This window comes from Hoplias malabaricus, chromosome 2 (genome assembly GCF_029633855.1).
Source record: "Hoplias malabaricus isolate fHopMal1 chromosome 2, fHopMal1.hap1, whole genome shotgun sequence".
Classification (NCBI taxonomy): Eukaryota; Metazoa; Chordata; class Actinopteri; order Characiformes; family Erythrinidae; genus Hoplias; species Hoplias malabaricus.
This window is the reverse complement of record NC_089801.1, coordinates 30,866,737-30,879,791: the sequence shown is the minus strand read 5'-3', so window position 1 is coordinate 30,879,791 and position 13,055 is coordinate 30,866,737. Positions and strand designations below refer to the sequence as shown.

Sequence of the window (13,055 nt, the reverse complement as noted above, 5' to 3'; positions counted from 1 at the left end):
AGTGAGTAGAGGAGAGTAGGGCAGAGTTGGGTAGAATAGGTACCAAGCAAGGGAAAAGTGCAATTTGTCAACTGGGTGGTGGTGGCCAGATGATTCTTCGGGGTGAGTCATGTGCTGCTGTTCCAGAGTGTCTTTATTTCATTTCAGGTTTTCAGAAGAATGATCAGTTATAAATTTAGTTTTACATACAACTCAATCAGTGAATGCACAGTTGCATCAAGCAGCTACTTTGGTGGACAGTTTGGGTTAAATACCTATGCCCTTCTTTGGAGGGAGGAGAAAGTTTGATCCTTAACTCCATTTGCCCCATTTTTCCTGCCCGTCCAGGGGATCAAACCAGTGATATTGTCATCCCAAATTCACTTCTCAACTTTGTGCAACATTACCTTGACTGCCCACTTGAGCATTTTTAGAGGGATGCATATACATGGCAGAAACACAACAGAGAATCTATGAAACCCAAGACTTAATTTATAAATTTGGCCTGATGTATCCTCAGACTACAGGCTGTTCCTTGGCAAAGTATAAGAAAGATATGGAAACAAACAGCATCTTTCCACTGGAGGAGTAGTGCTTGACTTACACAGAGAGACATAGGCAATATTCCAGAGGCCTTATTCCAAGTTTATGTTTTCCTAGACTACAATCTCCAGCAGGATGGAAATACAGCTGCTATCAGATAAAGCTGTGAAAGCTGATTAGGCATGGAACTTATGGGAGAACTTTGAGATAAGGATGGCTATAAGAACAGTTGTCGGTTTGAAAGTGAGAAAGTTGTAGATGCAGCAGGTTTCCGTCATGCTTTCCTGGTGCAGCTCATTTGTGATAGCCCTCTGCCTGGGGGGCACTTATGCCCAAAGTGGCCCTGCAGCAGATCTTGTTACCTCCCTCCCAGGGCTGAGCCAGACCCCAAACTTCCAGCATTACTCGGGTTATCTCCAGGCTGGACAAGGCAAATACTTACACTACTGGTGAGTCCATATGTTATTACAGATATATGTATTAAATTTGTATGCATATGTTGGAATGGCATTCTTTGTTGATATTTTAAAAGGAAAAAAAAATTAATTGAAATTAATCAGCTGGCAAAATTAACACTTGGTCCAATATCAGCTGCAGGGTCCTGGGTTTGTGGATCCTCTGCCTCAGGTCAGTGTCTGTGAGGAGGTGTTTTCCTCTTGTCTATGTGGGTTTCCTCTGGTTGCTCCGGCTTCCTCCCACAATCCAAAACCACATGATGTTAGGTGGATTGGTTATGCCACAGTGTGTGAGTTTATGATACACTGAGATGGACTGGCACCTGTGTCTATTCTTGCCTTGTACCCAATGATTCCAAGTAGGTTCTGGAACCACAGCAAACCTGATCAGGATAATGGCGTTACCAAAGACAAATTAATGAAGAAATGAAGAAGTGAATAATCGCAGCACCTTTTTCTAAACATTTGAACCTTGTATTGATTGTGTGGAACAGGTTTGTGGAGTCACAGAACAATCCATCTACAGACCCACTACTACTTTGGCTGAATGGAGGTCCAGGATGTAGCTCCATGGAGGGCTTACTGGCTGAGAATGGGCCTTTCCATGTAAGCTTAACTATGCATTACATTACCAAATTATAGCAACACCTAACTTGTATCTGTATGATCCCTTCATGGAAAGTGACTGCCGTAGGATCAACCACTGATTATTGTTCAAATATCCAGACTTCAGTGGTCTGATCTAGTGATCTGAATTATTTAAAATATGAGTGATAGTCTAACACTTATATTATGTGGCAGCAAGGTAGGTGTTTCTACTAAAGAAGCCAGGAAAATCTAATGCGGGGTTGTTTTTACTACCATTGTCTCCTTAATGATTGTTCTGTTGTGTTTACATGTGTCCAGCTGAATGATAATGGCACGGTCTACATAAACCCTTACAGCTGGAACCTGGTGGCTAATGTTCTATATGTGGAGTCTCCAGTTGGAGTGGGCTTCTCTTATTCAACATCTGGAAACTATCAGACAAGTGATCCACAGGTAGGAAAGTACTGCCCACATGTTTTTTAGCATCAGCATTTCACTATTGGAAATCCTTCCTTCCAATCCTCGCAGCAGAATTGGTGACAGTACTTGTCCAACAACAGCATGCAGTCATGTATCCATTTCCATGGCGATAGTGCTACACTATTTGTGTGTTGGTGTTACCTACTGTGCTATAATAAATGTCCAGTGAATTCAGTCTATTGTGTACAATTCTGCCTCATAACAGAATCTGTGATGGTGGATGGCATGCAGCTTTGCAAATGTTGTCATGGTGATAGAAATACTACACTGAGGCATTTGTGTTAGCCACAATTCAAACCTAAAATTGTCTTGAACGTAGGCTATTTTTTATTTACTGTGTTTTTTTTTTTTTTCTTTGTTGACATGTGTTTCGACATGTGTTATGAACAAGAATCTTTAGTATTAACAAATTGATGGTCACTGTGGTCAACAGCAAAAAGTGAACATGATAAAAAATTCCCCTGACCACCGCTATGAAATATTGTCACCAAGTGGTGGCAGAATGTTCCCACCTAGCTCACGGGAAACAACAGAACATCCATTTTGAGATTGACTGCCTAGCATTAGTAATCATTCAAGGAAAAATGAAGGTAGACTCTAAGCAAACAATATGTGTTTGTCCTCCAGAACAGTTCTTTAAAATTCAGGTCTTTCTTAAAAGATAGAGATCTTTAATATTTTTCTGTACATCCATCTCTCTGTTTTTAAGGTGGCTGAGGACAACTACAATGCTCTCCTAGACTTCTTCAGCAAGTTTCCTTCCTTCACCTCCAATGACTTCTATGTATTTGCAGAGAGTTATGGAGGTGTCTATGCACCCACCCTCTCAAAGCTCATTGCCAGTGGCTCTGCTAACATCAACTTCAAGGTAGTCCATCAAAAAGCAGAAAGGCTTACTGTACTGTAAGAATATTTTTTTGAAAAGGTTATGCCTTGTTTTAGGGGGAAAGGACCTGTAGGAAATATATTAGCATGTATTTCGAAAGGCTCTTTGAAGAAACTCCTTAAGGTCTTCTCACTGTAGGATAAGGAATTCTGTTGGAAAAGTGTAGCAGTTGTATTTAGCACAGATGTAAACACTTGGTAACAATTCCTATGAATCCTGCACTCACAAAGCATTGTAAATTCATTAACAAGACATTACGAAGCATGCATATATGTGGCATGCATTATAACAGCTAGTGTAATTGCCACAGAACTGCTTCTGCATACTTAGAGTGACTAGATAGATGAGCTATCAAAGATCCAGCCTCCCATGCCCTGAGGAATTCTGAAACTTAGAACAGGTCTCCACTGCTGAGACAAAGTTCAACCTGAAGGAATAGGACAGCCTTGCCCTTAAGAGATTTAGAGTTTATCCAAGTTTAAGGGGCTGGATCTGTGGTAGTGCAAGCAGAATAGTGGTCCTCCCATGAGACCACAACACTTAGAATCACATCTTGCATCATAATATCTGATTGTGAGATCATTTTACAACAGAAAACAATTATAATTTTCTAGTGTTTACAAATATTCTTCAAGTGAACTGATGATATATAAAGATTTTTGCCACACTAAATAAAAGCTTTAATAAATCCGTATGAATACAGACAGCATTATGTGTATACATGTTTAATATATAATCCAGTTATCAATAAATCATTATGGCTTACACGGGGCTTACAGGAATTGTTACAATATACCTCTCTATAGTAAATACCATCTGACTCTTCTCTACAGGGAATGGGTGTTGGGAATGGTATGACCAGCTATTCATTAAATGACAACTCCTTGGTGTACTTTGGATACTACCATGGCATTATTGGTGACAGGTATGGCAACCCATCATTTACATATACTGTATGTCCTAACATTTTCTGCTACTAATACACTGTAGACAAAGACATGTGCAAAGAACACTTTGGTAGAGCTAAATATGGGCTTAATGTAACAATGCTTGATCCAGAATATCATCTAGGCCATCATATGACACATTTTTCTCTGGAGTGATAAAAGTTTGGACTTGCAAAACTTTGTTATGCAAAACCAATGTACCAATATCAGTACCTAACTTCACCAATGTTGTGGATGAATGCTATCAAATCTGTACTGCAGTGTTCCAAAATTTAGACTAAGGCCTTCCCAGAAGATTAGGAACTGAAGCAAATCTGGACAAATCAGTTAATACACTTCCGAGTTCAATCATTTTTGACTATGGACATACATTTGTGATATTACTGAGTGAAACCTGACGATATCCATTTGCCTTTAAAAGCTTGTGGAGTGAACTAAATCAGTACTGCTGCTCCAGTGGCACCTGCAACTTCTACGGCAACAGCAACAGCTACTGCCAGAATGCGGTAAACATTATACTACCCATCGAGTGTGAATTTCAGTATTATAAACTGAATTCTAAACTTACTATTACCATTATTCCTTCATTGTAGGTCTACAATGCCCTGTATCTGATCCAGGACATTGGTCTGAACATCTATAATTTGTATGCACCATGCTATGGAGGAGCAAATGCACAAGGCCGTTACACGGCCGATATGTCCAACTTATTCCGGCATTATGGCTTCAAATTCCAGACCCAAGTGAGTCCTAACTTCTCTCTCTCTCTCTCTCTCTCTCTCTCTCTATATATATATATATATATATATATATATATATATATATATAATAGAAAATAGAAGCTAATAGAAAACAAGAAGCTTAACAAGAGAGCCGTTAACATTTGTTTGCAGTATAATCACAACAGTGAAGCACAGAACACACTGAACTTGAAATGAATGAGCATATATTTTAATGTAATAGTGTACCCATATTATTTTAGCATTACTTTGTTGCTAATTATTAACATAAACCAGAAACAAATCTTGGAGTAAAGCTTGTCATGAACCATGACCCAGTAGAGCTAGCCTTAAAATACTAAAGCTTTGTATTAGTTAACTAGCAAGATTAGTTTAGTGATTAGCAAAACATTATTGTCTATTAAATGAGTAGAGCTAATCATGAAACAAGGGACTTAATACATGATAATATGCAAGACATGCTAGCCAGTTTGCAGCAGAACCAGCATAATATAAGAAATCTCAGGATTCGTCAAATAGCAAAACCCAGTTTGTTAACATGCAGCACAGCTTGAAATCCACAAAGAAAGCTTACAATTAGTCAACATTTCAGACGTTAACATTGCTTTGCTATTCATTCACAGTAATTAGGCACATGCAGCCGAGCTAACATGAATCAAGAAAGCTCATTATAAAATATCTACTTGCAGGACATGTTAGCATGGCTTCAGTGTTTATCCATAGAAACCAGTCAGGGAACTATTTAAATCACGCAACAGAACTAAATTCAACCAAGAAAGCTGTGCCTTAATTAACTAGCAGTGCTTAATTGTAAAAAAAATATAATCAAAACCAATATGGAGCAATAATAGAGAACTCAAAAGCATGTTAGGATTACTTCATTGGTTAGGCCATAACCCAGCATTCAGGACAGACAGCACAAACCAAGGAAATGAACTAGCAAACATGTTAGCACCTCATGTGCATTGTGTCATTCATTCATTCATTGAAACCCGCCACACAACAAACAGCAAAAGCTTTGTCAGACATAAGTGAACCAGACAGTTTAATATTTGGCAATTAATATAAAATGTGTCAGCATTGCTTTGTCATTCAGACACACAAGCCATCATGCAGCAGAGCTTATATGAACAAAGAAAGCTAGGCATGTTAGTATTGCTTAATAAAACATTCTCTAACACAAGGCCCATAGCATGCGGCAGATAACACAAAGCAAGCCATTTTATATTAGTCAGCTAGCACACAACTCTACAGGCAACATTGTTAAGAGCCAGAGTGAAAAAGACCTACCTTATTAGTAGGCAGTGGCCTAGTCACATTCTCCACTCCACTGGTCCTCACAAACACAATTGAATATGTGAAGAGACCTTTCAGATTAATAATAACCACAAAGCTGAGTTATTTTAAGCATGTAGTTGGTTCCGTACTCTCTTAATAGCTTGTTAAGAAATTAAAAATGTACCTTCCTTGTGAATGATTGTCTGAAAATGCCATTACATGGTTAAACCAATGAACACTTCTAATGAAACATTTTTTGTAAATCAAATTTCTACTGTGGGGATTTATTAGTGTCAGCACATAGTGGTGGAGAGGGTTGCCAACCGTCTCAGTGCCAACAATCACCCAAGTCATCCTGACTACCTTAGTTCCACAGTTTCAAAAAACATGTTTTTAATTGGACTGGCTATGTAAAATTATCCACAAGTCTGAGAGTGAGTGAGGGTGTGAAATTATCCACATATGTGAGTGACTGGTTGAGTGTGTGATGCCCTGTGATGGACCCAATGATTTCAAGGTAGCTCTGGACCCGCTATAACTTTCAACAAGATGAAATAGTAACAGAAGACAAATGAGTCAATCAGCGAATGAATGAACCTTGCACTGAATGTGCATCCAAAAGGAAAAGAAGTAATATGCCTATTATATACAGAGATAGTAACACAGAGACAACACAAAGTCATGGGTCTACACTCTGAACTTCATAATCATAATAATACATTTCATTGTCCGTTGGCTTCATTTCTCCAGACTGAAATGAATTAATAATATAAAAATAACCATTCTTTTCTGGCTCCCTATCCTTCTCTCAGGTGGATGTATCTGTTCCTGGAGATCCCAAGTGTTTTAATGGGACAGCTATGTATGTTTGGTTGAACAATCCTAATGTTCGAGCTGCTCTGCACATCCCTACCTCTGTGCCATCCTGGGAGCTCTGCAGGTAGGAGCCCAAGTTTGGAATCAGAATGTTAAAACAATATTGGGAAAGACGAACCTTTGAAGATAGCAGATCAATTAGGGCCTAATCTGTGGACGTCTGGGAATATATGGCTGAGTTACAGTACTGGCAAAGCTGAGCTTGACTTGGGTTGCAGCGTGTGTTGCGTGGGCCAGATTTGTCCACAACGTGCATGACATCTGGCCCATATAAGATGGACCTCTGGCTTAAAGGAGCAATCTGTAGGATATTTACTGTACTTTGTCCACGGTTTGTGATCATAGGTTAAAGAAACAGTCAAAGCTAAAATACTGCTGCCTCTCACAGTATTACTAAAGCTGTATATTCTCCTTGAGAAGTCGCCAGTCTTGAGTGGAGCGCCTATGATCCCACCCTCTGAGGCCATGCCTGTCATCCCACCCTCTGTCCAATCATTTTACAATCCACCGTTTGGCCAGGTCTACAAACGGTGTCTTGCAGCCATGAAATAACCAAGTGAACATAGTTAATGTTATATTTTACCGGACACAAAAAGCCCCACTGCCCTTCTAAATATCTCCATGACCAGAGACTGAGTAAAATGAGAGGAAATATTGGCCTTATGTGTGAAAAGTGGTTTACAAGCCGCAAAACTAGAGAACAGAGTCAGAGCTGGCTAATTTCCTCCTGAACAGGTAACAGCAAATCATTTCTGAAAAAAAAAAAAAAATAGTACACACGCCTATGAATAGATTAAAAGTATTAAAGGCCATGTGCTGTATATAAAGAAAGTGAGGCACAGTGATGTTTGAAATTTGTTAGGACTTTGTTTTGTGTGTTTTATACGAAGAAGGTGAATTACAACATGATTGAAAAGTGTAAATACCATTGTTTGTTTGTTTTAAAGATTTTGATGCAGATTTATGTGTGTTTCTTCATGGTGTGTGTGTTTAAAGAAATTAAGGAGTAAAAATTGTTTTTGAAAAGCTTCGCATAATCATCTATCTAAGGTGGAACGGAGAAATCAAGCTTGGTAGTACACAGCAAATATAAGCATTTCTGTAGTTTGTAGATGTTTAAGTGACATGATGTACACTTGGTTGTGTGTTTTTAAATGGACAAAATGGGAAATAAGTTTTTCAAAGCGAGTTTTGTTTATAAACCTAGTGTTAGCTTTAGCTTTGCATAGCTATTTCAGGTGGAAATGAATATTCAATAAGAAGCTGGAGACTCAAACGGACCCTTTTGAGGTGGAATGTCAAGGTTGAGGTGCTTGAATATGAAAATTGTGAATAGGAAGGAAGGATTTGCCTTCAAAAATGACATTTATGGTTGAAGATAAAATAACACCAGCATGGTCTAGTCTAAATTTTAATGTGATTTAGACATTACATTCTTGGGAAAACAGTGGCAGCTCTTTATATTACTACCCTATTCTTAAGTAGGTAAACGTTTAGTGACATCACATACAATTGGTTTGTGTGTTTTAAACAAATAAAGTGGAATAACAGTTGCTTCAAAAATCTTAAAAAGATCTAGCTCTAGCTTTGGTTCTTAAGGTGGTACAGAGAAATCAAGAACTTGGTGAATAACACCATTAGGACTCGTAAACCGACACATGTAAGGTGGAATGAAATGTTTGACTATGAAAATTGTGGATAAGATTAGCCTCCTAAATGACGTTTTTGGTGGAAAGGAAAATCGATAAGTAACAAAAGCCATGTCCAGTCGAAAGATTTCAGGTTATTTTTTACAGCAAATACTTGCAAATTGTAAATGCAGAGAAATGGTGGCCACATGTTACACTTTTTTATGTAGGTAGATGTTTTAGTGAAATGATTAACAGATTTATGTGTATATAAGTTGATTATGGTACATTCTTCTTAGCTATCTCTTGCTTGTTCGTTCAGTTTTCCTCAAACTGGCAACCTGCTCCAGCTTCATTTGTGGGGAGGAAGGGGAGGAGTCAGACAGCTCTCTCCACTGTTTTGAAAGTGTATTATAGTTCCGATTTTAAACACCTAGTGTCAGTATTACATATTGCTTCTTTAACTGACACAGCCAGACTCAACCCGAGTCAACACCTTCATTCAGGGAATAGTGAATGAAATTAATACATTCCAGCTTCTGATCTTGTGAGCTATTCATCCCCACATACTGAAATTCACTGCTCTGAAGAAACAAGTTTTTGAACAGCAAAACTTTCAAAATATTATAGCAAAGCACCCTTCTGCCAGCTTTGTTTTTCAGAGTATAGATACATCAACCATGTCATTTATTATTTACATATATGCAGATGATTATTGTGGGTGGCTTTGGGTATTAATTTGTATCATTTAAATGAATTAAAACAAATATTCAACTATTTTCCATGTCTTATTCAGCTCCACCGTTGGTTCACTTTACCAGAGGACCTACAGTGACATGACTCCATTTTACCAGTATCTACTGCAGCAGAACCTTCGACTGTTGGTCTACAATGGAGACATTGACATGGCTTGCAATTTCCTGGGTGCAGAGTGGTTTGTAGATGCCCTTAATCTACCGGTAAATACCTATGTGTTTTGCTTCAATAGACTAAGTCCCTTTTTTCAGAGAATTTCCATATTAAATATTAAAAAGGATAGAATTTCTGTACTATCTATCCATCCCGTGAAATATTTTGCAGGTGTTGAGTCAGTACGGACCATGGTATAACAACAACCAGATTGCTGGCTACGTTAAACAATATGAAAAACTCACTTTCCTCACTGTGAAGGTATACGATTTTTTAGAACCTAATAAATGTGTAGATTTTGTCCTATGTAGCATATGAATGTACAGCACATAGAGATGTTTCTGTATTAATGAAATTAAAATATAAAATTTGATGATGTAGATAATGGAAATGGGAATGGGTAGAATGGGACTGTTCTGTAGAATTGTTCAGCTTTAAGTGAATCTTTAAACTGAATTAGAAAGTGACTGGATTAGAATGTCTATAAAATATAATGTCATGTTCAAGTCAATCAACTTGGAAATGGATATTAATTTTGAATGTGTTTATCTATCCAGGGTGCTGGTCACATGGTTCCTCAATACAAGCCTGCTGCTGCTCTCCAGATGTTCAAGGATTATTTGGCCAACTCTTACTAGAGTTTACTTCCAATCTCACAGTCATCTGCAATGATAGGTTAAAACAGTATGATACCAAAACTTCAAGCCTGCCTGATATTCTGTCATTAATTTTAACTTCATTTTTCTGAAAATTTACACTGACACTTAATAGTAAATATGTATATGAGATTGGAATGATAAAATTTGTATTTGGATTTGTAAAGATCCTGATTTATCAAAGCTAAATCTTTGTACATTTTCATTTTTGTTATTGCCAGAAATTACCATTGTGTGTAAATAAACACAAAAATTGATATGCTATACAATACTTCTGACCCCTTATTTATATCAATCCATAATGCACTCTTAGTGAACATGTGCACATCATTCATTCGTTCATTCATTCATTCATTCATTCATTCATTCATTCATTCATTCATTATCTGTAACCGCTTATCCAGTTGAGGGTCGCGGTGGGTCCAGAGCCTACCTGGAATCATTGGGCGCAAGGCAGGAACACACCCTGGAGGGGGCCATGTTCACATCATCACACTCATAAACTTTTACAGAGCATCTAACAAATAAATAAATAAATAAAATAAGGCAGCATCACACTTCTTTTACACAGGTATAGGAAACATGATGTCATTGTATTTAACTGCACGTTTCCAGTGGGCATTAATACTTTACAGTGGATGTATGCTTTAGAAAGATAAACATAGTACAGAAAGTAAGGAAATTTGTGTTTGGTCGATTATTTTTTTGTTGTAACAATGCTTCTTGGCAATAAATCTTATACAGTTGGAAAGACTGTTAATTTCCCTTTTAAATGGTGTCACATTTGTAAGGAACATGCATTTGTGGGGTGAGCAGTAGAGCTGAGTATGTGGATTGCGCCCATGAAAAATTTGCCAAATCCTCTCTGCCAATGCCAAACAGCTTATTCTGCCGTTGAATTGTTTGGTGTTTGGTGGAGTGGATGATTGAAGTTTGAAGAAACAAGACATATTGGCAATTTAACAATTTATTCATTCAACAAACAGGAGCATCTGTAGCGTTTGGAAGAACCATACACAGTCACAACAGCCTGGCACCTTCTCCTCATGCTCACCAGGCTGGTCTCACACTGCTGTGGGATAGCATCCCATTCTTCAACCAGAGCTTGTCGCAGGTCAGCCAACGTGGTTGTGTTGGCATGCCCAAGCTGATCCCACAAGTGTTCAGTGGGGTTGAGGTCAGGACTTCTGGCAGGCCATTCCATTCTCTCCACTCCCAAATTCTGGAGGTAGTGAGCGATGTCATCATGGAGGATAGAGTTCGGTCCCAGACTGTGGAGATATGTGATTGCCGCTGGTCGCAGAATTTCATCTCGATATCTCTCTGCACTGAGATTGCCTCCAATGATGGTAAGCCTCGTTTTTCGGGAGATGCCGTCCCACACCATCACACAAAATAAGCTGTTTGGCATTGGCAGAGAAGATTTGGCTAATTTTTCATGGTCACAACCCATATACTCAGCTCTACTGCTTATCCCACAAATGCATGTTTCTTACAAATGTGGCACCATTTAAAAGGGAAATTAACAAGCTTTCTAAAGGTTTAAGATTTATTGCCAAGAAGCATTGTTACAACAAAGAAATAATCTATCAAACACAAATTCCCTTTTTGTGCTATGTTTATAAATATACCCTGCAAGTTCTAAAGTGTTCAAGATCAGTCAAAATGCAGCACATACATTTACAATACAGGGCATTCAACAATAGAACTGTATCACGCATGTTTTAGACAATGATAGGAAATGAGCTAGCATTACAGCTACTTCAGACGTACGATTTATTAAGTCACTTCAAATATCTCAGGATAAGTGTCTAAATGCAGCACTGACATTTTAACAGGCTCCAAAGCGGCTTTGGATGCTGAATCCTCACAGAACCACACACTGTCAAATAGAGTTGTTTTTGTTTTATTTTCTCCATCTGTTTAGATGCTGTACTCATGCACCTGGCTGGCAAAGGTTACACATAATACAGTGTTGTTTTCACAACATGTCAGGCTGATGAGAGCAGTCAAAACAGTACAAAACTATCCCACCCTTTCAGCTTATTGTCGTGTCATGTTTATGTGCATTCCCTTCTTCCACAAGAGGAAACCGCTTGCCTGACAATTTCTCATGACCACGGAAACAAATGCGGCATTTTGAAAGAACAATATTAGGATTCCTAAAAAGGCTCCCAGTAGAAGAATCACTTTGTTTGCAAAAGGCAGTGCAGAGAGCTTGAAAATCTTTTTGAAATTTAGAACATTATATGAAGGTAGAGGATTAGCTTTGACTGTAATTGAAAGTGGTAATTTAGACCATTTTCAGAAAAAAATATCACTAAAAAGAAATAAAAAGATATACACACACACACACACACACACACACACACACACACACACACACACACACACACAGACATCTGTAAACCCTTCATCTAGTTACTCATACACTCAAACCTGTGGGCAGTTTCACACACTGATCCAGTCACTCACACACTCATGCCTACGAAGTCAGTCCTGAAAAAATCAAATCTGTGTCTCATGGCACCAATAAAACAAAAGCAGATTTGAGTCACTTCAGAGTGGCAATGGGATTGTGGCATTAGATATATGAACTTCATCCAGAGGGTCTTTTTTATGTGCACAGAATATACATATGGAAGAAGATTAGATTGATATGGAGACAATGTGTTTTCATGGAATTATTTAACATCTCATAAATGTATTAAATGTAGAATGAAAGGAGCAGCACAGATATTCAACTGTACACAGATATGTTAATTAAATGTGCTGTTTCACTAAATCTGTACAAGAACTCTGTCATGTATCTGAAGGAGGATTACAGAAACAGTGCTGTAATCACTTGTGGAAGAGGGTTTATTTATGTACATGTTCAATACTAGCCTGTATATTCAGGGGTGAAATATACAGTACTGTGCAAAAGTTTCAGGCACCAGAGATTATGAGATTTAAAAAGCTGTTTATCTGAGCTGTAACTGTTTATTTGCTAAAAAACAAATAACAAACAACACCCACCATTAGAATAAAGCCAGATAACATTATTCCAGTGAGTGTTATATTCTGTGTGTAAATGTGTTGGTTTAACTT

At 38.0% G+C, this 13,055-nt stretch overlaps 1 protein-coding gene across 1 annotated transcript; it reads left to right on the top strand.

The window, feature by feature from the left end:
• The first annotated feature begins 798 nt into the window (after positions 1–798).
• On the top strand, positions 799–9,947 carry LOC136676288 (lysosomal protective protein-like). Its single transcript, XM_066653171.1, has 11 exons — positions 799–971; positions 1,472–1,583; positions 1,884–2,018; positions 2,755–2,913; positions 3,765–3,856; positions 4,300–4,384; positions 4,472–4,621; positions 6,709–6,836; positions 9,197–9,371; positions 9,493–9,570; positions 9,867–9,947. Exons 1-11 carry the CDS (start codon positions 799–801, stop codon positions 9,945–9,947), a joined length of 1,368 nt encoding a protein of 455 aa, XP_066509268.1.
• Positions 9,948–13,055: the final 3,108 nt, after the last annotated feature.

Excerpts from the sequence above, each read along its gene's own strand:
- LOC136676288 (XM_066653171.1), top strand. The coding sequence starts at position 799 with ATGCTTTCCTGGTGCAGCTCATTTGTGATAGCCCTCTGCCTGGGGGGC. Across the intron at positions 2,019-2,754 it reads ATCAGACAAGTGATCCACAG|GTGGCTGAGGACAACTACAA; the intron begins GTAGGAAAGTAC and ends TCTGTTTTTAAG. Across the intron at positions 3,857-4,299 it reads CATGGCATTATTGGTGACAG|CTTGTGGAGTGAACTAAATC; the intron begins GTATGGCAACCC and ends TGCCTTTAAAAG.